The sequence below is a fragment of the Ammospiza caudacuta genome, chromosome 2, assembly GCF_027887145.1.
Source record: "Ammospiza caudacuta isolate bAmmCau1 chromosome 2, bAmmCau1.pri, whole genome shotgun sequence".
NCBI lineage: Eukaryota > Metazoa > Chordata > Aves > Passeriformes > Passerellidae > Ammospiza > Ammospiza caudacuta.
In genome coordinates this window covers 79,587,933-79,615,117 of record NC_080594.1, presented here as the reverse complement: position 1 = coordinate 79,615,117, position 27,185 = coordinate 79,587,933, and the positions used below count along the sequence as shown (strand labels likewise).

The following is a 27,185-nucleotide window of genomic DNA, read 5'->3' as shown; positions in this document are numbered from 1 at the left end:
AAAGTACTTAGTGTCTGAAATATAAAATAGACTCCTCTCTTTGTTTCTGTGGAGAAGAATATTTGATAGAATTGATCACAGGACCAGATGTGAAGGATATAGTTCCCTTATATTCTTTTAGAGGAAAGACCACACTCTCCCTGTGTGGAAACCTAAAATGGCCATTCAAAAATTAAAGGAATAGATATTACCTGATATTTCTTTCTAAAATTTGATGCAAGCATACTTACTATGGAATGAAAACACAGGGAGTGAAAAGTATATCTCAGAAATGTTTTGACAATTTTTTTGGGCAAAATTCTGAAGGAATTCTGAAAAAAAGGAGGTTCAGTACACAAAAAAGCTGAATAACCATTAAAGACTCTATGTAGCCATGTTGATGATAAAAAATATGGTATGGAAGGAGTGCACTGTGTTTATAGGTGCTGCTGGAGTCATACCATGCTTTAATCTTCTTTGACATGGGAATAATAATACTGTAATAATCATCATGTTGTCTTCTGTAACTAGAAATTAAATTTGAAAAGAAATAAAAAAAATATTTATTCTCTATGTTTTAACTCCATATGTGAATGAAATAAATTTCATGTGTGTCAGTAACATTTTCTGGAAAATTCTACAGCCAGGTGCTTTACAGACATGAAAAGTTGACAATTTTCTATTCTCCGTGTAAGCTACTTCTTGGAGGCCTGGGAAGAGTGAAGAGAACAAGTGGGCAGCATTTCTTGCAGGGATTGGAGAGAGTTCTCTGAGCAGTGTTAGTGTGTCTGTGGGCTTCTAACTGGACAAGACAAGGTGTGTTAGTACTTTTGTGACAATTGAGGTATTTAGGGGATGAAAGACAGCCACAGCCCATGCATTTAGAAACATTGGCAGTCAGGCCAAGAAAAATGCACCCTAATATCTGCCATACCCTGCATTAATCAGTAGGATGAGACTGTCCTTGCTAGAAGTGTGCACAGTTTGCTGCTTTTTTATTTTTGCTAAGAGGGGCAAGGGAAATTTCTCTTTTGTTGCAAAGCTTATATGAAAATCCTGTTGCAAATTATTCCATTCTAGAAGAACTGAAGCCCTGTGGGGAGGTTGGTGGGCAGAGCTAGCTCAGCAGGGCAGTGATTGTGGCCAGCAGATTGTATAGCAAACACAGCTGGTGACAGCAGCTATAAAAAATAAATCCAGCTCAAATCGGCAATATTTATTCTTCTGTGATGTATCTGAGATTGTCTGTCTGTGTAAGTGCAGTGTTAGAACAAGGAGGGGGTAAAGAACTGGGAACAAAAATATCTCTGGTAGAGGAAGTCGGTCATGCCATGCAGAAGCCTTGATGCCATGTGTCCTGAGGAGCAGCTCAGGCAGAAGCCTCCCAAAACACTCTGCCCTCTGCATGGGGGTGGTTGCACTGCAGCTGATGGGAGTCCTCTTGCCTCTCCTGAAACGTGCTGCCAGCCTGCCTGGGAAGGAGTAACTTTGGCCCAGTTAACTGTGTATGTTACTGGCATGATGGATCTCCACACGTTGCTTGGTGTTTTTCACAGCATTAAGCATCGTGCTTGGTTCTGATGACAAATCCTCAAAATGAAGATCACAGAGCCTCTGTCAGGTTTACAATGATAAATGATTTGCAGTCAATTCCCTTTCTCTTAAAGCACTAATAATGGACCTTTTCTATCAGCTGGTGTCAAATATATTTTAAAAAATTTAAAAATTACTGCTGGCACCACCCCAAATACCTGTCAAGACAGAATGTGTGGTAAGTGTCAGTGGTTCCCATCACTCCCTCAAACACTTTGAATACAGAGATTACTTTCTACTTGGAGAAAAAATTCTTAATTACACTCCTTTAGCCCTCATTTTCTTTTCAGAAGACAGAGTTATGATGACCTTCTCTTCTTGCAAGGCTGCTATATAAACCTGGAGTCTTCATTCATATTTAGCTGAGAGGATTTTCATCTAGTACTGTGCAACAAATCAAAAACCTGCAGCAACCTGAAGATATTTTATAGTCAATCTAGTAAGACTCTGCAGTTTTCATAGGGAGTAGTAATATATGACCTAGACAAGACCCAGACAAGGACTTGTGAGAAAGACTGTGCAGCTTTAAAATTATTGCTTTGGATGTAGGAAAGAAATATGGATAATCTCTGCCATCCCCTGACCCAGGGTAGTCTTCTGAGAGATAAGTATACAGCTGGAGACAAAAAACATCTGGGAGTTGGCAGCTTTTGCAGCTGGGTCATACCACTTGAAGCTGAGATTTAAGCTGATGTATATATGAATAAAACTTTTGAACATTGCCTTGAGTGGATATAAGGTGATGACTTGTTCTCCCTCCTGAGACAAGCAATTTTACATCTTTCCAGAAGAGAAGTGTTTGGAGACAGTGTTTACTTTTTAGGCTCCAAATGACCAAAACGGTTTAAGCAGTAAACCCTTAAAAAAATCAAGAGACAGTTTTGCGTGGTTCCAAGCATGCTCTACTTGGAAGAGAAATTTACATCTCTTGTAAGGGAAATTTACTTTTGAGAAATTTATCTCTCTTCCCAGAGGTTCTCTGTTCTCTCTTTTAGATTTTTACATAGAGGAAAGCTGACTCCATGGAGCCTGTGTGACCTACAGGCTGATAACCTGTCATTATCATTTGGCTGATAGCCAAAATAAGCTGTGAGATATGGTACAACCACCCTGCAGAGCTGTATGTTTTGCATTTACATCCCTTCTGCTGCTAATAGCTGAATGGAAAGGGGGTCCTGGGCTTGGAGTTATGGTGTGAGGGAGAGTAATCTTCACCACGATACTAATCTCTCTTCTATTACTTAGTACAGCTATCCAGGAATAATGGAATCAGAGAATCATGGAGTGGTTTGGGTTGACAAGGACCTTAAAGATCATTTTGTTCCAACCAGCTCTTGGCAGGGACACCTTCCACGAGACCAGGTTGCACAAAGCCCCATCCACCCTGGCCTAGGACACTTCCGGGGATGGGATGTCAACAGCTTCTCTTTGCAACGTCTTCCAGCGTTACATCACCCTCACAGTGAAGAATTACTTCTTAATATCCAATCTAAATTTTTCCTCTTTTAATTAAATCCCGTTCTCTCTTGTCCTATCAAAATCTGCCCACGTAAAGAATTGCTCTCCCTCTTTTTCTAAATTAAGAAATAATTCAAGACCTTGAAATGAGGCATAGTCACCCCAGAAGAGCTTTTACAGGCATCTGGGTGAGAGCTGGTGTGGCTGTTTCTAGTGTAGCATTACAAAGTGTAGCACTTCAGAAAGCGAGAGAGAGATGGACTGGTTTGAGTACACAGCTCAGCAAAGCCAGGTGTGTCTCAAAGGCCACCCTGAAATCCACACTGTGGAAGCTGGGGCCCCTGAACCTAGCCAGCTAGAAATGTGGGCACAGTGGGTATGCACCCCACTCTGCAAAGCAGTGGTTGAACCATTGTTGATATATTTACAGCCATTGTTAGTATTTATTATATACTGAGCTGTGGAGTTCCTATGGCAAGGTGGCACTTGTTTTCAAATGGAAACAAGTAGACTCAAATGTATATTTCTCCCCTGTGAAGGCAATTTGGCTACTGCCATGATTTAATCCCAGCTGGCAATGAGGTACCATGCAGCTGCTTGCTCACCTCCCCTCTGCCCTTCTCCTGGTAGGATGAGAGAGAAAATTGGAAAAAGGTAAAGCCCATGGTTTGAAATAAGAACAGTTTAATATGTGAACAACAATAACAATAGTAATTTAAAAAATGATGATGATGAAAAGGAAAAGGAAAGAGAGAAATAAAACTCAAGAGAAATGGGTGATGTACAGTGCAATTGTGCACCACCCACTGACCCATGCCCACCTCATCCCTGAGCAGGGATCAGCCCCATCCAGCCAACTCCCCCCGTTCTACATACTGAACATGATGTTCTATGGTACAGAATAGTCCTTTGGCCAGATCAGGTCACCTGTCAATGCACTTTCACCACTTACTCAGTGCACATATTTTAAATCAGAATTCTAAGTTTCTTTGGCTTTGCCTCCTATTTTTTTCTCCTCCTTGACTCATCACCAGGATCCAGCTGCTTGAAGGCTTGAAAGTTTGGTGTTTCTGTGACATAATTTACAAGTACCTGAATCCTCTACTGGAATCAGCCCATGGGGATCACTGAGCAAATGACTTTTTCAAATGGCCTCTGATTTCCCTGCACTTAGTTGGTATTCCTATATGCCCACAACACTGCAGGCGCTTTGTATAAAATTAGGTCATAAATAAAGCCAGAAAAAACATCTCTTTAGTAGTGACATCATAAAGTTCTGTGGTTATTGCTTCTCAGTGGTTTCAAAATCAAATTTGCTTTCTATATAAATAAAATGGTGTGAGATTTTTAGCTAATTAGCAGCCCTCCCTTGAAACGTGAAAGTCAAGCACTTTATTTCTAACTTGGGGATTATTTCCTGCTCTGAATGAATTGCATTACAGGCACAATAAAGAAACAACTGAGCTAGCTCAAAACGGGACTGGGGGAGTTGGTGCCTGCACACAGCATGTTGATGAAACTTTCCATATCTGTCCCATTGGCTCCAGCTGGTGCAACGAGCTCACTAACAGAGCACCCCCATGGGCAGGGCTGCTGAAGACGATTAGCTGCCTGCAGATGTGTTACACATCACCTGAGACAACTTGGGCGAGCTGCAAAGTTCAGGTGAGATGCTGATCAAATATTAGATCAGCATCAAAACTGAAGGAGTGTGACTGTGCTCTGGGAGGTGGCAGGTGGCCATTCGGGTGTGAGTTAAGACCTTAAGAATCTCTTGCATGCCTAGCTTGCAATTACAGCCCCAAATAATATAGCCATCTTTGCCTGTAAAGGCAAACACAACCTCTCCACCTTAAAAAAACTTGTCACATACCTTTTTGTCAGCTCAAGATTTGGATTATTGTAGTGTACTCTATTTAGAATGAAATATAGAATTCACTTGAAAAATAGAGTAAGCATGGAATATAACCACAGCCTCACTGCTTACTAAGCTGAATGCTATGCCAAGAATGCATTACATGTTGCTTTGGGGTTTGCTGTACTATTATACTAGCAGTGAGCCTTTTATCAAGATCTATTCCAAATTTTATCCAATCTGCTGGAAGGAATATTTCTTCTTTTCTGAATTAACACCCTGGATTTGTTGATGTTACAGAAAGAACACAGTCTTAAGCTCTTGCAAAAGAACTTTCTCTCTTTGCCCTGGATTTTTCTAGAGATGAAAAAAGGCTAGAAAATGACAGAGGGAGAATATGACTCTTTCTAGAAAAGATCTCAAGAATTTGGCCCTGATGCATGAGGCAAGATGCCTGCATCTGTTTTACACAGCACTGGGGGTTGGGTTTCCCAATGCCTGTGTGTTACATACACTGAGGAGTGCCAAGGATCTGGGCAAAGTATTCTGAGGGTAATACTGGGATAGCAGATGATAAAATGGAGTAGGAAAAATATGCTGGATTGGGGGGCCAAAGGCAGTTGGACTTTGTGCCTCATCTGCTGGCTTTGGGGAGTGGTTCCTGATATCCTTCAAGCTACGTCCATGTCTTGGAGGATATTTATTAGTGAGGGCCAAAACTGTGATGGGGAATGAATCAGCCACCATCAGCTGATGAATCAGCCATCAGAATGAGTGACCTTTGGTCGCCCTTGATCACACCCAGTGTTTTTTTGTTCAGTGATCAGTTCCATATTCAGAAAAAGACATAAATCCTCAGTTACACCTCATGATTGGTGTGTGATGGCTAACCTTTCTTGCAACAGCAGCTGGACATTTCTTGCTTTTTCCTGCTATCTCCTTAGGCTTCTTAAGCATTTGTTTTGCAAGATAGTCTCACATTTTTTAGGTCTGGCAGGTAGTCATTGCTCCCATACACATGACCTTGTCTCTGGCTCTATCAAAATATGTTTTATCTAAATGGACTAAAATCATAGGTGATTTAGCTCACTCTCTTGGGCTGTCTTATGCTGTCAAATATATATTATGGGACCAAACTGTGCTACCTGCAAAGCTCATATTGAATTTGACCAACATAAACACTGAATTCTACAAGATCTATAACTGGTTTTCACAGAGTTGCACAGGAACACATGGTTACATAGAGGAACACAGTTGCTTGGAAAAATGGTGATTCCCTCTATTTGCTGTCATCAATAAGCCAGCTAGTCAGTCCAGATACTTCTTTTTGAAATTACAGGAAGTGCTTATACATCTTGAAAAATCTGTCTCCATTCTAGAGGTTTTTAATATATGTTTTCTCCATGTTTTGAAAGGAAGAATTTAAATTGGGACGCTGTATGTTGTCACTTAAAATAACAGGGATGCATTACTAAGCTAGATTACAGAGCTGATCTTTGTGAAAAACAAGAGAAGACAGAGATGTTCTGAGTGGTCATCTGCAAACTGTTGTCTTCACAGCATTGTTCTCAAGTTTTGGGTTTTTTTATAGGCAGCTGAACAAGATTTTTGCATTTTCCACAAGACTGATCTTGAACCATAAGTTCTATATAGGAATTCTGACTAAGCAGCTCTATGCTTAAAAGATATGGTGTCAAACTGTTGCCATACTTCTTTTCCTGAAGTAATTTTTAGTAGAACAGTAATTTCTAGTATATATTTTAAAGTCAAATCAGCCTCTGTCAATAACCCTTTTGTGTTGCTAATTTTATATGCTTAATATTGTAATTTTATTCTCTCTTCCATGTCAATGGTATTTTGATTTACATAATTGAGCTATCTTTTCAGAAATAATTTAATTTTATTTATTATTTTAGCAGTCAAAGCTCTTAGTTGTCTACCTTACCTTGGGGGAAAAATTTTCCATACTTTCACAAGCTCACATTTACTTTTCTCACTCATTGTCTGATGACCTACTGCATGCTCTTCAGTCCTTTTGTATAACTGGGCTAAATATGATTTTTAAAATCACCAGATATCTGCATTTTTGTCCCTCAGCAATTTTATTTTCTACTGAATCCTACATTATCTCCACTAGAGACTTCATTTCTGCCCTCTCCCCATTTCACTGCATCTGTGGACTGAGGTCTCTGGTCACTGCCTTCATGTACAGATGGTTGTTTTGTTGGATATTTTTTACTTGTTTGTTTGTTTGTTTTTGTTTTTATTAAGGAAAAGAATTACAGAACAGAGAAAGAATCACTGGTTCTTTGAGGGTTCAAATAAAACTCTTTACCACTGCTACATTCTGGGGCTGAGCCTGGTAGCTTTTTCTTCAGTAAGTTAAGAGTGCCAGGAACATCCCTGGAGACACTGAAGATTGAATGTCCATACAGATAGAGTGTGAGATCAATCACAGGAACAGTTTTGGCATGGGCCAGCTCTCCAGACCAACTTTTTGACATGGTTTGGGAATTGCTGTAGGCTGGGTATCATGCTGAGAAACAGTTTTCATGAGGCCACCAAGTTTGGCCAGATTTAACACCATGATTTTCCACATTCTTGGCTCATTACATTTCTACTGGGATCTTTCTGAGTCATGAGCTCTGTTATTCCATCTCAGTCTATAGAAAGAGCCGCCCTGTTGGTGATATCCATACCATGGACAAGTTAGCTAAGGTAATTTACAATTCACACATCAAGCTGGACAGACCAGAACCAGGCCCTGCACAATACATGCTTGGCTACAGCAGTGCTGTTAACAGAAAACATCAACAGCATCAAGTATGCTCCCCTAGGAGACACAAAAGCTATAAATGAGAAAAAAATTACACAGAAAGCCCTTATTTGGAGGGGATTGAATGGGAAAAAGGATGGACAAGGAGCACAGCTACATCATACCAGTCAGAGATCCTTGAGGTCACCCCAGCCAGGCTGGTTATAGACCCAGTGGCTGGATGGCAGGCTACATGTCAGTTGAATGAATTAGTCCTGTGGAGAGGCAGGTCAAGAGCTGCAGAATGGTGCTAAAATATCTTTATTGCTTCCAGTGAGCTGGCAGCTTCCCATGCTGTGGCATGGTGAGTGGCAGGGTTACACCAGCTCACCCAGAGCCGGCTTCTGACTTTTTAGGCTGTGTTACTGCCGAGCACAGAGCTGACCTGTAACACATTTTTACTTGTAAAGTTCAAAACGGGAGGGAAAAGAGCAGTGATATCTCACTGAGAGATCAGAAACCATTAAAGATTTTGCATAAAGAGAGGAGAAAAAAAAAGAAAGACCTTAAAGAGATGGCAATTTGCCAATAGGTTACTCACGGACAGTAATAACAAGTGGACCCACAGGGCTAAAACAGCAGCCACAGGATGAAGTCTTGTCACAGAAAGACTCTGCTTTCCTCAGATGAAACCTCAGGCTTCTTCCCCTCTCCTACACTGTTCTGGTCTATTTTCATTGCAATAAAGTATCATGGAAGTGTACTGGAAATTAGCCAGTCTCACTGTTCCCAGCGCTCCCTGTTTTACAGCACAAAGTGCTGTGCAAACTCCTGAGGCACAAAACTCTCCAGCTTGTTCTGTTTTGCTCCCCAGCATTTGTAAGCCTCTTGCTTAGCTGGTGGCCACAGGCTCTCCCAGCCATCCTGGGAACACTCACCCTGAAGGATGGCACCTGCTGCCTCCAGAACCCAGGGTTATCCTGGTGTGTCGAGGCAGCAGCTCCTGGTGCAGTTTTTATCAAAGACTGTGAATTCTGAGACTTGAGCTCGCAGCCTGCGAGTGTGGCGTGTGGTGGCTGAGCACTGACAATGAGATGATGCACAGCTTTGGCCTTAAGTGAGATTTATAGCTAGGGCTGTTCATGATGTAAAGAATCTGTCACTGTCAAAAGAAAGAGAGAAAACAGGCTCCGTTCATTTTAAGCAATTAATTGCAGAGGTTGTTCTCAGTTGAATAGAGGTACAGACACTGGATGTTAAAAAATTTCTTTTCTGGGTGGTCAAAACATCTCTGTTTAGACTGTGAAGTTTTTGGTCTGCAAGTTCTGAAAAACTCAGTTATATGAACATATGTTGTCCTTATATGATACAAATATATCTGTGCTTTTATCACATGAAAACATTCAGATAAAGACTTTCCAGATGCTCCCAATGCCTTGGATTTAACCTAATATCTTTCCTAAAAATAATGCTCCAGCCTAGCTGTGATACATTGCCAATGAACAGCTTGTATAAATCTCTCAATAGTGATCTCACAGTAAAAAATATTTCAGTTTTTATTGATTTAAGTAGACATCAACTTAATTCTATAGGAGAGGACACATTGAATATGCTTTTTCTTTGAAAAAAAAAGTCCAAGAGATGACACACTTTCTAACTTGGAATAAATGTTATTTACCCATAATAGTTCACTTTTTTGCTCAATTCAATATAATTTCCTGGGCAAAATCCCCAATTTTTAGACAATGGTTTTGGACAAAAATGTATTTGAGCTAGCCTGAATGTAAACATTTTGTGTGTGAGAAAATCTACATGTATGGTAAAATAAAGTGCAGTTGGATTTAATCATAGTACTTTTAGTGCATCACTTATGCCAATCAGGAAATCTAGATAAAGTTCTACTAACATAGAAATACCAGCATTGATTTTCTTCCATGACAGGTGGCACAGAAAATAAATTAATTTGTTTAAAATATGATTTGCACCATTTTCCTTTTGCATAAATCAGCTAAGGTCCATAAATGAGAAACAACTTGGATTTTATTTTAACCAGATTCACAACTCATGGAAAAGTTACTGCCATGTAGCAGTATAAGAAATCAACCTAATTCTCTGCCAGCCTGCTGCTCATACACAGAGAGTGCCTGTGTAAGTGAAGGCTACTCATAGTGTGAAACCCAGAAGCACCATAAGCTGGCAGCTGAGAAGCCTTGTGCTTCAGAAAAACAATAACAAGAAAATGTTGTTGAATTTCTCAAGGTGTGTGGTGAATAACAGCACACACTGCTTCTTTTCTTGGGGGAATACAAGTGGATTCTGAGTTGCCATGCCCCAGCAGAGAGATAATTGCTATAATTCATTAGAGAGGCTAATTTCCATTTTTCATTACTGGAGCAAAACTTTATAAACTGTGTTGAATGGAATGGGAGCTTTTATTTCCTGAGGCTGCATATGTAATCATTTTAATTCAAACAACCAGTCAAACCAGCCTATGCTGGTCATTACATCTTCTGTCTTCCTGTCATTTTGTGGTTTAATTTCTCCATCAACTCATGCCTAGTTCTACATGTTCTTTCAATTTCTCTGTCTTGAGGCATACAGCAAAGCAAACTTATTGGTGGTGGTTATTTTGCACATTTTCTACAGTCTCGTTTTCAGAATAGACCAGCCAACATCTAACATTGATCTTACATTATTTATGTTTCAGCTGCGCAAAGAGAATACTTTCACACTGGGAATGACTTTAAACTATGTCCTATTTTAAGACAAACCTATTTATTTTCCCATGCCCTTGCCACATTTGCTGATCAAAGCCACCTACATCTAAACAAGTTTTGTTTCTTACAGGTGCTTTGCCTGTCTTATTTTATTCTACAGTACAACAGCTTGTGAAGCTGAATTTATAACTCAGTTACTGTATGCATGACTGCATCCTGTGATGGAAAAGCCAAAGGGTTAGAACTCCACTGTAGGTTACAGAGGAAAAGAAATCTCTGTCACAAGAGTTACCAAAAATAAAACAAACCCAAACCCCAAGCCACTAATAAATTCCCTGAAGGAGCCTTAAATCATTAAATCCAGGGGAACTTTACCATTCTGACAACAATTTCTTTAAGAATTACAATATGCAAGAAGGCAACCTGAAAAACAGCAGAAATCAAGAAGAACCGGAAAGGTGAAAAGTAACCGAGCAATCAGTGGACTGCTCTCAGAGCAATCCTGCAGCTGGTCTCTAAATGCCAGTGACATTCTCCAGGATTCTAGCTTGGACTATGCAGACCTACAGATGTGTTCCAGCTTCTGCAGTGCTATGCACCAAAGCAAGGAGATACCAAGTGATAATAATTTTTTAAAGCTGAACTTTAAAGAACCCCAAAACCAGAGTATTTCATGTTTCTGAACCTTTGAAAGCTGTAAAATATAGCTGCAATTCTACTTCAACCTCAGATAGCAGACTATGTCAGGAGCTTGCTTTACTTCCTTTATTTGCTTATTTGTTTCTAGTCCTGACCAACCCCAGATAAACAGGAAACAAAAAAGAACTGTCTGCCTTACTCATATCCCCTGCCTGTTTTCAAAGGAAATGTGGTTTGATAGCCAAGGGTTGGGGTGGTTGGCATCTGAATTAATTTCTGACTCAAGTTCTTGGTGCCAAAGCTGTATGTTTGTACAACTCTTAGATAATAGACTCCTCTTTTCAGGAATCCTAAAAACAATTGTATCCATAAAAATGAATAAGAAAAAAGCAGCATGATTTTTTTCAATGTGCAAAATGGTTTAATTCAATGAGGTATGGGAGAAAAGGTAAAATTACTTTTCATTTTATCTGAACAGGATTACCCATCCTCCTTTTTTGCTCTTATGCTTCTTGGGTTCAATTATTTTCAGAAGATATAACTTGCCTCACATCATCCCACAGATGGCTTCCAGCCCTTTAAGAAATGTACTATGCAAGCCAAATCTCTGTGGTGTTTACACTTCCTTTCAAGGTGGTTTTAGCAATTTTTATCTCATTTATTTACCTACTTAGAAAAACCTGGCAAACTATCAAAAGGAAAATGTGCAGATGAGTGCTCTTCATGGAAACTAGATGGATGCTTAGTAACAAGTGGACTCACAGGGATAAAACAGCAGGTTCCCAAGGTTCCCAAGGTTCCCAAGCAAGGCTAACCTTGGGTTTTCTGATTAGCTTGTTGAAATTCAAATTCATCTGATGCCTGTGGATCCTTTCAGGACTAGTACCTCTTCTGATGAAGAGTGAAGTTATCTCAAACTGTCTTACTATGCACCCCAAAGGCTAAAAGCTGGTGACTGTGTTGGTGAAAAGCACCTCTTGGCTTTTCTTCTCTACTGATAAGCCTACACAAGGCTCATGATTTTGGCCTCCCTCCCCTGAATTTGCAGTGCAGGTTAACAGCTTGCTGCCCTGCTAGCAGCCAGCATAGCATGCTCCACACTTAAAATTGTGGGATATGTTTACCAGGGTGCAGTGCTTCTGCTGCCATCCCTTATGGTACAGACCAGCAGGTGCAGGGCACTAAACACTGTCTTGTGCTGCCCATGTCATGGCCTTTCATATGTGAAGCCTACAGGCAAATTAAAAATTATACGTACAGGGAAAAAGTAAAAACTTTACTGTGTGCCCTCTTTGGCTGCTGGGAACAGGAGAGGAGAGCACACTTTGTGTTTCCAAGCAAAGGTCTTGAGAGTTTTAGTGCTCATGTACCTGAGCATGCAGCCAAATTCCTGGCCATCTTGAACCTCTCAGCCTGCACGTTCACACATGGAGAAACAGGCTTCTCCCTAGTATCCCCCTCCTCTCTCCAGTGAACCCTTGGTGGAAAATACAGCATCTTTCTCTGTTGTCATAGTCCATGAAACAAGTTTTGCTCCCCACACTGGCCCATGAAAACTGCTTTCCTCCTTCACAAATGACACCCCAGGCATAGGAAGGTACTGTAAAAGAAAAACAGGTAGGTTCCTTCAGGTTATAAATGATGACATATGAAAGATGACTAGGACAATTTGATTTTCTTTTGCTGGGCTCCCCCTGGAAGACTGAGTGGAGAAGACAAATAGCTGTCACTAAGTAAATATGACAGTAGTCATATAAGGGATGGAGCAAACCATATGGAATATCAGAACCTTATTTAAATGAACATACTTTCTGAACCAGAATAATATTTGAATATTATGAATAGAAATTTAAGACACTTCTTGCTGTGCCTCATAACTCCATTTTTCTCTGTAATTCCTTTATAGCAACATATTATGCCTACAATTTCTATCTGAGAGACCCTTGCACCCTTGCCCTATTTACCTCTAGCTGAACATCAATCTGACTTTTAATAGCTGCCTAAAGATCCACAGTTTGGAGTCTTTGCTCCATCTGGTTTCTGATAACAGGCAAAGCTTGATTAACTAATCCTGATAAGTTACTATGGCAACTTCCACCACTGCAGCAAGAATTAACAGGTATGTTCTTATCATTGCTCTTTTACCCCAACTATGCATTTTAATCCATTAAAAATTAAATGGTGCAAATAAAGTTGGAGCCTTGGACTCCTTGCTGGAAATTAGTCATTGGTCTGGATCATAGTGTGAATATTGCTTTCTTTGTTAGAACACATTTCAGCAAGCCAACAGCTAGAGAAGTAAGGTATAAAAATCAGATAACATTGCTCTCAGAAGTGCAATAAATCCTAAAGAGAACCTTAATGTTAATCTTGCTATGTGTCACTACTAATAGTGTAAAAGGATTCCCAGTTTCCAATTCCTTTAGGGAATGGCTACCTGAATAAGTACAAAACAAATTCAGAGGTTCTAAGCAGCAGACACTCTAGTGTTCCAAATGGGGGAAAAAAAATTGAGGTGTGCATATAAAGTCAACTGTGTGATCACCATGCAGCATCAAAGCCCTTCCTGAAAGCCTGATAAGTTCACTTGCATTTTTTGAAGAGCTTCCAGAGTGAGTGTGGGCTCTTTCCTGGATGCAAAATTCAGCAACAGGCTTGTGTCCTTAGCATCCCCTGAGTACCTCTAGAGGGTGGCTCATATCCTGTAGTGAGAGTCTGGCTTTGGTCACCCTGGTCTAGGAGGCCAGAGTTAAATTTTGCGTGGTTATAAGACATAAATGTCTTGCTCAGATCTTCCTTCTACAATGATGCCCTTCTAATCTCTGTTTTGTCTCTGATTAAGTGAATGGCTGAGAGTAGAGAGAGTGTTATAGCATGAGAATGAGTGGCCTTGAAGTGATTATGGTGCCTTTGCCATGGGGACACATTAAGGAACAAATGACATTGAAGAATATGTCCCTATATATCACTAACTATTTTCTAGATTTCTGAAAGCGTGTTTGCCAGCCATATTATTTCACATTTTAGCACAGAAATAAATCAACATTACAACCTGTGGAAAATAGGATTTCTTAAAAGTACTTCCACAACTAGCTTGAGAATTCCAGAGGTTTTGTCCCAGAACATTACCAAGTCAATTTTCAGCTAGTGACATTCCCAAGTGAGCTGCATGTTTTATAGGCAGTACTTTTTCTCCAATCCATCTTTCCCCTGTATGTCTATATCCAGCTGATTTCATGATAAAAGAGACTTTTAAGGGATCCGGTTTTGCCACATTGATTTTTATCAAGCAAGGGGTGACTTGATAAAAGTATGATGAATCTAGGCCTCTCTCTACAGACAGAAAAGAGCTGAGTTATCCATTTTCCATTTAACAATGAAAGTTTTTACCTAGGAGAACTAAAGCTGGACTGAGAATAAGAATCTGGATGGGATTGAGACAGGCGCTGTCCTCTTTTCTTTCCCAGCTATGTAAGCATTATATTCGGGGACACATGGGTTGGGTTGCAGTTAAAAACAGCCATGGTTTTCCAGTCCCATCACTACGTGTGAAAATGCTCTGTACCTGACAAATAGGAGGATATTCCCAGTCTCTGGGAGTCTTCACCCTGGACTGTATTCCATCTCTACTGCTCTGAACCTGGAGATTGCCTGAGCATAAGTGACAAGGGGAAGACTATGCACACTTTCCCCTCTCTTGTGAGGCAAACAGGTTACAGTTCAGATTTTGTTAACTTGGGTATTAGGAATATCACACTTTACAGAAACAGCTGATTTTTTTTCTGGATCACTCCATTCCCATGGTGCAAGTGAATGGTTAAAAAAAACATACAGAGGCAATGAGCAATGCCTGGGAATCCTGCATTTTTGACTTCAAAAGAAAAGTTTTGAAGATAGAGCTCATTAAGGTGGTCAAGACAGGAACTGAGTTTTAATATGTGTTCAACGCTGAGCACAGTGTGACCCCTTGTTGCCAAACCAAATCAAGTAGAAATACTACCAAGGTGTATCATAGTAATTTCCTATGAACTCCAGAAAGAAGAATCTGTGAATGAAATTCATCTGACATGATGTCATTGTTCCTGTCTGAGCTACAAACTCTTCTTCTGCAGACAATGGTGGGAGGCAGGAACTGAAGAGCACAAGTGTTACTTAATCCAACAAAGATTTTTAAAGTAGCTCAAATCAACTGTGCCCTGAAAGTGCCTATTTCTCTCAGCTGACACCAAAGGATACATTATCTGGCTCTGGGGTTAGATACCCCCATTTTGTCAACTGGATTTTGTCTGGATGAGGGAATAAGAGTTGAAAAGATTTTAATGTACAAATTATTTCTAATATTACAAATGTTCCCTGATTTGTAAATGTAAAAATTATTTCTAATACTATTAGTTCTCTGATTTTTTAAGCCCATTAGCATTCATTGTGAGATCACAGAAAAGGAAGTTTTTCACAGGTTCATTTATTATGCAGTGACTTTTTTCCTCTAAATGACTGATGCTTTTTTCAGCAGAAGAAATACATTACTCAAATTCCTGTTATTTCTCCATATATATCACACTTTAATATAGGAGCACTGTAGGTACATTATATTAAAAACACAATGTACTCTAAGCTATTAGCTTTTTACTTTACTTTCTCTTGCAGTTACTTAGGTAACATAGTTATTATTATGTACTGGATATTTTTATGGCCATGAATGCTTCAAGAGAAGAACAACTTTCATTCTGGTCTGTTTTCATTTGCGTTCCTACTTAGTATTTATGCTGTCCAAATATATAATAAGAGAGGAAAAGTCTCAGCACTTTAAAGCAAAGGCAATTATCCCAGGGACTGTTAAGAGCTGGTTGAGTATCAGCAGTGTGGTTTGCTCCCATACAAATGAACAGTAATGTCAGCTGTCCATCAGGATCTGGCAGTGCTTTAGTCTTGCCTGAATTGAAATCCATCAGTATGGGTGTTGACAGGTCAGCTGGGTGTCTAAGAACACACCACAGATGGTGGAGACCTGGAGTGAGGTTCAGCTGCCTGCAGAACAATATCCACTTCTTTGGAAACCTCCCCTCTCTTCAAGAGCTGATGTCAAATAGGTCCTGCACCATACCTGAGAGCCTCACGTGAAGTTTCTTCCTGGAAAGGCTGTGACTTCTCAGGCAGCGGCATCTAGACAGTGATTCAAGTTTCCAGCTGTCTCATTTTGTTCTAATTTAAGATCTTAAGAGCAGCTCCCAGCTCCCTCATTTAATCTAGATACAAATGAATTTAACACCATGTTGTAATCCTCTGGAGCATCTAGAAGATGGAAGAACTTCTGTAAGGCCTTTATCACATCTCTTAGCTCTTTGCAGATGCCTAGATAGTTCAGGGCATGTCACTTATCATGACACTTGTGTTTCAGCCAATGGTTTCTGCCTGTTACTGAACCCCTCGACTAGCTCTCCACTGCTACCACGGAAGATTAACAAATCCAGGTCCACAGAGCCCTTGTATTAGAGACACAGAATCAGACAGAGTGAATTCCATTTCTTTGTACCAGAAATAACATTTACATGACATACATTCAGTACAGAAGCAGCAAGACTCAAGAAAATCAAAAAGACATGTACATGATGGTAATTTATGATTGCTGCCACCAGATCACAAAGCCACTGGAACAGGGTGAAATTGTGAGCTTCTACTGAATCCCCAGTTGACCACATCTAAGTCCTTAATTCTGATAGTCTTAGTGACTTTCAATTTGGTAGGCCTGTTTGGGGAGAAGTCAGGCATTGACTGCTCAGAAGGAGTTAGATTATCTCAGTTTTAGCCCTCTACAACCTAAATATCTTGCCAAGCCTGAAGTTCTTCATAGCTGATGGAGGAACACTGGCACTTCCACAGAGCTATTCATGCAATCTTTGGCAGATATCTACATTAGGCTGGGAGTTACCCTCTGAAAATACCTGTTTTCTTAACCAGCTGTGCAAGGAGTCCATACTACTCAAACCTAATCCCATAGGAGGAGTTTTTTGTTATTGTGTACCTCAGTACTTGGCAGCGTCCAGAACAGGATCTTTTGAAGTGTTTTGCAGTTATTCTCCCATTTTCCATGTTGACTAAGTATGTGAATTAATAATATCTAGCTACTCATTTTGCCCTCATGTGGACCTGTGAGGTTGCTAGGGTCTACACCCAGACCTAGGATCCAGAAAATGCTGTTGGGTTTGCTCAGAGATGAACAGAGTTAGGCTTGTCCTCTATTAATAATGGATACAATTTTATGCGATGAATCCACGCTTTTCCCTTCCCCAGAATTATTAGTCATCTTGGCTTTCCCATCAAACATCTGTAACTACCCACTCAAGATTTACTGTTTACGCGCAGCTCTGCATTATAGAAGCATTCTGTATTGCTATCCCAACAAGCTAAACTGATACATTGATATGATTGAGGGATGGCAAATATTGAAGGATGATAAGAGCAGAAAAAAAAATACAGGCAGTCTTTCCTAATGTAAAAGATTCAGGTTTGACTAAAGAAGGGTCACAAAAGGGTCATCACTTGTAATGAAGATAAACCTTCTTATTTCTTGTATTTTACTTCTCTTTAGTCACTGTAATACACATAAAAGTCCATTAAGTGCCATTTTCTGTCTATTGCCATCAAAGAAAAACATATGAGATGTTTACTTTGGGAAATCAGTTTCAGTCTGCTGTAACCTATTTGTTCTGAATGGAGTCCAGCACTGCACACTCCTGTTATGAGTTCACAATATTTCCAAGTGCTGCAGTCTAACGAAATAAAATAATCTGCAAAGGCTGGAGAACACTCATTGCCAGCAATGCATAAAATATGTTTTTCTTTGGAGAGTGAGATTCACTATTTGCAACTAATTTAGAAATTACCAAAGTTTTAATTCCTCTATTGGTATCTACATTTGTACACAACTGACTTTGTTGCGGAAAGACATTTTATGTTCTGTAGTTGCTTGCTCAAAAAAGGACCCTCTAATTCTCTAGTGGTAGATGAACAGATGATATACAAATCCATTTTTTATGAAAACTTAGAACTGGTTGGCTGCACTCATCTTAGGAATGCAAGAATTCAGTGCAGTGTAGCACCTTCCAGGGAGGCAGGCAGCTGTTGCTGCTACAGTGATATTTCTTGGAAGCATCTAAATGAGCATGGTTTACGCACTGCAAGTGGGGACACAAGCCCTTCCACTAATTTTTAAACCATATTTTTTTTCCTAATATGATATCGAAACATGAAATGCAGAAGATATATATAAAGTTACTATCTTTCTTTATCATGAGCAAGAACATTAAGAATTGACTTTTCCTTCTGCACAGATTCATGCACAGACACGTGAAATGAAATGTGATCTGTCTTCCAGCTGAAAGAGCAGTGCAAATGTATTTTCTGCTCAGATTATTCTTCCAGAGGCTGGTAATATAAAAAAATTTCTGTATATTGGAAAAAATCCCATGTCTTTTTTGAGTAGAAGCTAAAACATCAAATGGAAGGAAGTAGATTTCAATTCAGATTTACAAGGTGAAATTGAATAGAAGTTGTGTAGCCTTTAAATTGACAATTTTCATTTGAGTCTAGCTATCCTTCTAGGTACCTGATGGTACCATGGCAATGAGTATGATTAGCAGTATGATAAGAACTATGTATCAATATATCTTATAGCCCAAAATTTCCTTTGTGCACATCTGATTCATAGAGCCTAGCTCCAAACCCAAGATTTATGGTCACATTTAGACATCTACAAACTGGATCTCTGAATTAATCATCCAGATTTTATTCATCCTCAGTGAGGAGAAGGAGGTAATTCAGATTCTTGTCTTCAAATGAGTATTTGTAGCAAGCTCTGGAGGTACTATCTCTACCATTAGTAAAGGAATGAAGCAATAGCTCAGACTTCAATTGTAACACTAGAAACATGAAAAGCTAGGACAAATAAATCCCACTTCATGTTAATCTGGTTTGGTATGGTACAGATGTGCAAACTTTAGCCTAGATAGCTTACTTTTCCTTACCCTAACACCAAGTTCAGCAATCACATAGTTTTTCAATGTACACCAAGTGAAGACCCATAACTGTGCCATTTCTTCATCTTACTGTTTGCTGAAAGTCTGGTGATTAGGAGTAGATTCTATCTGCTGATTTTTTATTGCCCACCTCTCTAACAGTGATCCATAGTACCATTCACAGCCCTATGAGTTTCCTGGAAATGAGATGATGACCCCCAAAGAGTGCTCACACCCATCAGGTAAAGGAATTTTAACTAGTACTAAAAAGTCCATTTTAGAAGATGATAATGCAATGTTCCACGAGACATCACTCTTCAGGCAAGGTAGAAACTGCACAGCAGTCAAGATTAGTGCATTTTCTTTGATAACTAATTAATGTAGACATTTGTGGTTGGGGATGGCCGTTCCTTGGGGATGGCCTTTCCTTGCCCATGCTGGTCAGGGTCTGAGCAGCAGGCAGACCCATTCCACCTGAAGACAGAGGCAACCACTGTAACAAAGCTCTGTCTCAGCAACCACCTCACGCACGTTGGGAATGCAATGCGTCGCATACAGCAGCACGCACAGCCATTCACCTGGGGGACAGAATAATATCACCATTTTTAAAAACAGGACTCTGTCAGGTCTCCCAGGAGGGTTCTGACAGCCACCATCATTCATCCACCTTTGCCACCTGGAACTGGTATTAACCATGAGGGAAAAAATGAGCACACAGACTTAAACTTAGATATTGGTGCGAGACAGAAACTGAGACGAGGCAAAACTTGATACTAAGCAAACACTTATTTTGGAGAACCAATCAAAGCCTAAATCTAACAGCAAATGACCACAATGAATGTGGTAAAACACATTTATTAATTTTGCATATTGCATCCAAACAGCTAAAAAGAAACAGGACTCTGTCTAAACATGCAAAATGTAAAACTGGAGGAGCTGTACACTTCAGGAATCATCTGCTGATTAACATCACACATGGTTATCAAATCCGGCAGCACAGCATATAAGAGTTTTGGGGTAATAGCGGGTGGGAAGTCAGTAGGCTTCCAAAACACTTGAGCAAGCCTGTCATCTTCAGCCTTAAGAGTGTGACCCAAAACTCCAGAGTTATGATGTATTGTACAGGCTCACTGTTTGTATCTCATGGCTTCAGTATGCAGAAGATACATGGAAAATTAATCTCAGAACTTTAAACCCTTTAAGATTCATACCTTCTGGATTTTATTCTATTGTCTTTTGAGGAAAGAAACTCTTGAGGCTAAACGTCCTATCCCAGGAAAATTGTGCTATCATGGCATATTTAATTATATTTATAATATATAACTATATTTAACAGTTCAAGACTGTGGACCAAACAGAGTCTAACAAAACTGAAATGAAATCTTCACTTTTAGGAATGCCCTGGAGGATTCCTTGGCCAATTCAGATCAATGTCTGATTTGTCTACAGTCTTGTTACTTTCAGTCTTTTATACTTAAAATGCAAAGCAGATGATATATTTTTAAGTAGTATTTTCTATTTCATGTAGTTTTGGAGCAGTGGGAAAAGGTTGCTCACAACTGATTTGTTAGATTACCATCACATTTTTTCACTGTAACAAAAATTATAGCACAGTGGAATAAAAAAGTTAAAAAAAGACTTAAAGTACATTGGAATTTATTCCTAAAAAGGGTAGTTCAGGGTATCTTCCTCATGGAAATTGAGACTTTATCTGCTTTTACTTTAAGGAAATCAGAAGGGACTCTAAAAGGACATTTTCTCACAAAGTGTGACACAGTATATTCCCCTCCCCAGGGTAAAGAGCATAGAAGGTGTTCTCAGATGGGGTGCATGCTCATCCACTAATCTATGCAGCCACTGTACTGTGTGTGAATGCAAATCACCCATGAATGCCACGGCCAATTTCTCAGTTGCCTGTCTCCACAGTATGCATGTGCATTATGCATTATATGTTTAAGAGTGCATCAGCTCCCTGGTGAAAAATCAAGAAAACTTCCGTGTCCTCCTGAAAGAAAATGCAGAAATATTTTATACACGTCCAGCCAGGTCAGGCTGCAGTATGTTCTCGGGAGAAATTCCAGCTGAATTAAGACAGCACTGCTGTACAGGGATGTGGTGGATACAGAGGGACTGGGGGCAGCTCAAACACAGGAAGCAGCATGGCTGTATCAGCATGGTGCTCTCTGTAGACTAATTAGTCCTGCTAAGAAGCTGGACTATTAAGTCCATGCTAAATGCAAATCTGTGCCTTCCCCTTGGGCTGTGCTGAATGAGCTCTGCCGAGGAAGGCTTTTCTGTTTGGAACCAGGGACCTCTAACAGCCACAAAATCTTATGAAGCTGTAAAGCATAAGGAGATTGGCCAGCAAGACAGGGGCATTTTCAGGGAGAGCCCAGGAAGGCCTGGGAGCTCATTTCCATTGCTCCAAGCACAGGACTCAGAGCTGAATGCTACTGCAGTGTCTGCATTGCTCTACATGCCCTTGTGGGGTTTGAGACTATGGGGATGCTTACACCAGTTTTTAGTTCACTGGAGGAATACATCGCTCCTTTCTGGGGATGAGGCATCATCCTTGAGGTGAGAGAAAAATATTGGAAGGCAGCAGCAGCTCTGGGCACTTGGCAAAATGAAATTAGAATGCAAAATTACAGAAAGAACTGCTAGTACTTGAGCCTACAAGACACACACACAAAGTAAAGATGGTGAAGATGAAACTTAAACAAGTGTTTTGTCCATCACTGTACAAAGACAAATGGGAATGAAGTGAAGAATAAGAATACCAAAGCTTACACCATGTTGCATTGTCCTCCAGATAGTCCTCTGGGAAGCAAGAGGGAAACAGATTCAGGGAACAGAAAAACAAAACAGAACAAAACAAAATAAACCACAGGTTATACCAAACAGGCAACCACAGAGAAGATAACGAGTCTCTATAAGCAGTTGATTTTAAACGAGAAACTTGAGATCATGCTCTACAGAATCAGGCGTTAAAATTATGTAATTTTTGGCAATTAAAAAAATTTACTGATCTTCAGGTGTACTTGCTAGATGCCTGGACTAAGATCGTCACTTTCTGGCACTTTTTAGTAGAGGGATAAGGAAAGATTTCTCTGAGCTGTTTAAATGTATACTTTAGGAGGAGATGAATTGTGCTTTAGAAATACATGATCTCAGATCAGTTGCCTAAACCCATGCTTAGATAACTGAACTAAGGCCTTTATTTCTCTCTGTTAACAGTCAAAATGACAGTCATCTGGACTCAAATTAAGGTAGTTGGTTCTAAGTATCTGCTCTATGGATTTTTATACTGAATCAGAAAAGTCCTCATTTTTGCTTCTCTTACAGCCAGTATAAGGTGGAATACAGTTATTGAAATGTAGGCAGAGCAAGTCAATTTAGCACCTCTGAGATATTCCATTTAACTTCCAACCTGGTCTCCTGTAACCTTGCTTTCACCTTTGGACATCTTGGAGAGCACAGGCATCTCAAAGAGCATTAGGTAACTATATTTATGTAGCTGAATTTCACAGGGTGCAACCTGCAGAGAACAGCTGGGCCTCAGTTCTGCTCTCCCACTTGGATGCCTCATAGTGAACATTCTCTAGGGTGTTCTGTCCAGACTTCAGATGCCAATCCAGGGGAGCATAAGCATCTCAAATTACTGTTTTATCTTCCAGCTCAGTTAGATGACTTAAATATTTCAAGGTATTTCAGTCTTGTCTATCTACATGTGCATATTCCAACTGAGTCTTTTATTTCTCAGTCTTTGAGAGAGGTCTGTGACAGATGGGGTGAATCACTCTCCAAAGATGTGTGTCTCTCTCCATTGGCTTCTGAAAGAGCCTGACTTTTAGGCCCAGTGCCGTGAAGATGTCATTGAATTGTCTGAGCATGTCTTGAACTGCTTGAGCTTTTGTAGTATATTCAAGCCAGCTCCCCTCTGCTGCTCCAGAAGTGTACTGGTCTCCTCGAGTCTCCTGCTGGTCCCATATTTCAGATACTCTAGGATGTCTCAGATGATGCTTTTCATCCATGCTTAGAAAAGTCTCTCAAGCTCTACATTGCTTCCTAAATACATCAAATGCTTTAAAACCACATATATCACAGCTTTTGGGGGATATTTAGATTTTTTCACATTTCTTAAAATTAATTTTGATCTATTTCTTATTTGTTAATACTTGTTACAGCTGTGACAATAACACAGAGAAATCACTTTCCCTCCTTTTGAAATGGAATAGCTGGGTTAATAGCATGAGCTCAGGGAAGGATGAAGGAGCACTTTCTCAGATGGGCTGAGGACCTGGTGGTTTCAGTGTAGGCTTCTTATGAGGGCTGCTTTGTGCAACCTACCTGATTAAATATGCCCAACTGAATTAAGCTTATAAGTGGGGATAAGAGCAGGACTAAAACAGAATTCAGTTCAGATATGCTGCATGTTTGTATAACATTGAGGTGCAGAGGAAATATTTTCTAAACTTGGTTTCTTCTGCTGTCAAAGACAGATGAAAGCAGAATGGTTTGCCACTTCTTTTGAGGTTTTTTTAACTGTATGTTTGGACTTTATGTTGACAGTTTAAAGTCAAGTGGTCTGACAGTGTTTCATGAATACACACTCCAGAACAGACTTCTAAAAGCATTAATGTAACACTGAACAGTCTTCTGAATCACAAGAAAAGACTTGTTTCTTATACCTATAACAATCAAAATGGTCTTTAAGTGTTTGAAAATACCAACAAAATACTAATATTGCAGTGTATTTATATGAAGTAAGCAACAGAAAATGGTCAGTGGGTAGAGGAGAAAACTGCTGTGCATGGGATCCTCCTTACACCCTGTTGTCAGTGCAAGGAATAGGAGTATCCAAATGAAGCTGGTCCTCCAAGCCCTGGCTACAGTTAATGAAGACAGATATGTCATTCAGGGAATGATTCAGCACATGGAAAGCTGAGGGTCCAACACAGGTTAAATGGTGTTTCTGTGAGGCAGGAGTGTAGCATTTATATCCTTCTGGATAAAATTACCAAGATGGTGTGAGAAGCAGGCAGTGACCTTTACTGAGAGCTGCTAAGGGATTACAGCTCTGAAATAAGGCCGTCTGCTCTAATCCACATAAACTACCTTTCCTAGCTACACTGAGATCAGCAGCCATCTCTGAACTGAGAGATGGTTTGTCCCAGCCCAGAAGGAGACAGCACATTCATCACTGCCATTTGAAGATGGATTTGATACCAAAACTCATCATTAACAGACCATAAATAGTAATTATTTTGGATACTATCAGCAGGAACAGGAAATAGGAATTTGATTTGAACATTTTTTAAATGAACAGCAGCAAAACTAAACTCCTTGTTTTTTTTCCTGAAATAATGCATGAACAAGACTAGTTAAATCATATGGAGATAAGTACCCCTTTCAAAGTCTGGAAGTCATAAAGAATTATCTGTATTGGCAACTTTCATTAGTTTCAGCCTTTAAAGGCTGGCAGCATAGGACACATCTCTGCTTTATTCAGTGTGCTGTTCGGTATTTTGCAAGTTAGTATTTTGGAAAGGATATTAATGTGTTCAGAAGTATCCTTCTTATGTCAATCTGTAATACATCTTGACCCTTCCTTTTTCATTACAAAAATGCTTGAACTATTTTTACATCATCAGACTAATCCAAGCTGAGCTGTGCTTCCAGCCTCTTCCTCTTTATGCTCCTCCTCCCATTTCAGCTGTTCGCAACCTTTAGATTTGACAAAGCATGATTGAAACCTAAAGGCTTTGTTAACCTTTCACTTCACCTTGGCCAATTCTACATTAAGATCCAGGCCTCTGCTCCGAGCAGTGCAGAAGGACTAGTTCTCTGAATCTAAAGTGAAAGGGTAAAATTAAGATCCCATCTAATATAGATTGAGTATTGCTAGTCAGATTTTTAGCCTGAGATGTTGCACTGCACTATGATCCTGCTGTGGTTGGATCTACAATGGATGTAACCATCTTCTCTCTCTGCTTCTCCTTTTAGGATAACCAGGCTACAGTATTTCCAGAAGTGCAGAGAACTAACAAATGTTGCTTTTTTCTGCAGGACAGTCCCAAGTCTTGATTAGAAATGGCATGTTATTTTCCTATTGGGTTGCCATGAAAATTGACAGTATAGAGTACATAGAGTACAACATAGACAGAAGTGATTGGAAGGACTTGGCACTGTGAAAAACCCCTGTGACAGCCCATGAATTTGATGAATGATGGCATCAAGAAGATACCTGGGTCCTCATCTGCATTGGTAAATTTGGGTACTCTCTTTAGCAAGACAGACCAGTGCTCTGCAAGTGTGCAGAAATTAGCTGAGGACATGTGATACAGCCTTTGTTAAATCATAAGCTCTCCAGTTTTGCTCATCGGTTTTACCTACAGATGATTGCTGGGATGGTACTAACAGCTGTACTAATTATCCCTCTATAAATCTATAGATGTATAAATAGCAGGAACATTGAAGTCTCAAATGTGAATCTGATGATTGGTAGTAAAGAAAATAATTTTATGTTGAAGTATTGTTTTCCCAAAATGATTGAATAAGTAAAGCAAGATTAATGATCACTGAAGTTTTAGCTGATTAAAGTCAATTGTTGAGATGGATTGAAATAAAGCAGTGGTAATTTTACAATTAAGTAAAGAAGTGAAACAAATTTAGGTGCCTTTGGAAGGGTGTAAGTTAAAGAACTAGGTGATAAAAATGGCCTTAATACATAACTTTCTTTTATAAGATAAAAAAATATAAAATATTGTTGTAGATCACTTTTGATACATAATTTATACTGCAAAGTACCTGCAAAGGCTTATGTGGTTTCTGGCCTGTAGGAAAGAATTTATTCTCTTCTAGCAAGTCTAATACATAAAACTTGAGCCATACTGCTCCCTACAATGAAATTTTATACCATTTCCAGTGGAGGAAAAAAAGCTTTACTGAATGCTGGAACAGCTGGCAAAGAAACTATAAAGAGTGATTATAAAATTATTAAATCAAGAGATGACCACCTTCTAGTATATAGCCAAGCCTTTTGTACTAATCTGAAAATTGAATATATTTTGCCTTACCAGCCTATCCAAGCTTGTGCCAGCAGCAGTTGTAGGTCTCTCCTCTGGGATATATGGTCTAAATCGGGTATTGAAGTTTTCAGGGACAGAACGGGAAGATCTCAGGGCAGGTGCTGGTTTTGGTTGGCCACATCCTTGGAAAACCTGAAAAAAGACATTCTTGGTTATATGTTAGCTAAATGAGAATCATAAAAGAAAGGAACGCTGGTATTTTGTAGCCTCTTTATTATTTTTTTGTATACTCAAAACAAGATTTGATTGACATTTTTATACTACTGAATTGAGTGCTTGGCCTGCATTAAAACTCAGGTTAATAATTTAGCATTATTAATCACTTGGTGAAGGTATGGAAACATATAGGGACCTTAAAACCCCATTAATTTAAGAAGGTGATTATTATGAGAAATTAACATCTGAAAGCATCTTAATTGCTGTCTTTCCAGGAAGAAAAATACACAAAAGGTTGTCCTTTGCGGCAGGACATAGTTGATAACTCTTTTCAGTTTTATTAAAATGCAGTATTTACCCAGAATCACAGGTCATCGATAATCCCCACCGACAGCTCTTTGTACCTTGCAATCTTATTTGTAGTCTTAAAGAAAAGGTCAATGATAAAATAGTTTTGCAACTTGGATAACTTTCCTATTCCCTCCCAATCTCTCCCTAGAAGGGTGAGGCAGACTGTGTGGGCAACAGTGATAATTATTTCGTGCTAGTGCGTTTGTTTTCTGGGTATAGAAAATAATGTTCGCAGTTATGAAATTTTTCATATACTTCCATCTGGAAAAAAGTTTCAATGTTGTGTATCTCGTAGGTACTAAAGGACACAGAAGGCTACTGGATATCAAGCATATTTCCCAGAGGCATTTTCACACAAGCTGCACATCCGAAAAAAGGTAGAAAATCCACTGACTTAAAATTATCAAGTGCTCTCATGAAGTAGAATCCTAGTGTTTGCCTTCACACCAACTTTTTCAGTTTTAGAGTCACCCTTCTGGTTTTGTGACTGTTTCAACATTTTGCCTCCATTCAAAAGAAAAAGAATTGAATGCCAGAATTTCTCCTACGATATGTTGTACAAAACTCTAATGCCAT

General features: G+C 39.5%; 1 protein-coding gene across 1 annotated transcript in view; it reads right to left on the bottom strand.

The window, feature by feature from the left end:
- GPC6 (glypican 6) overlaps nt 1–27,185 on the bottom strand; it is a 723,711-nt gene that overhangs the window by 32,553 nt on the left and 663,973 nt on the right. The window contains exons 6-7 of the mRNA XM_058825364.1: nt 26,091–26,234; nt 21,802–21,831 (exon numbers count right to left, since the gene is read on the bottom strand). Coding sequence (XP_058681347.1) covers nt 21,802–21,831; nt 26,091–26,234 — 174 coding nt within the window. The remainder of the gene's footprint in view (nt 1–21,801; nt 21,832–26,090; nt 26,235–27,185) is intronic.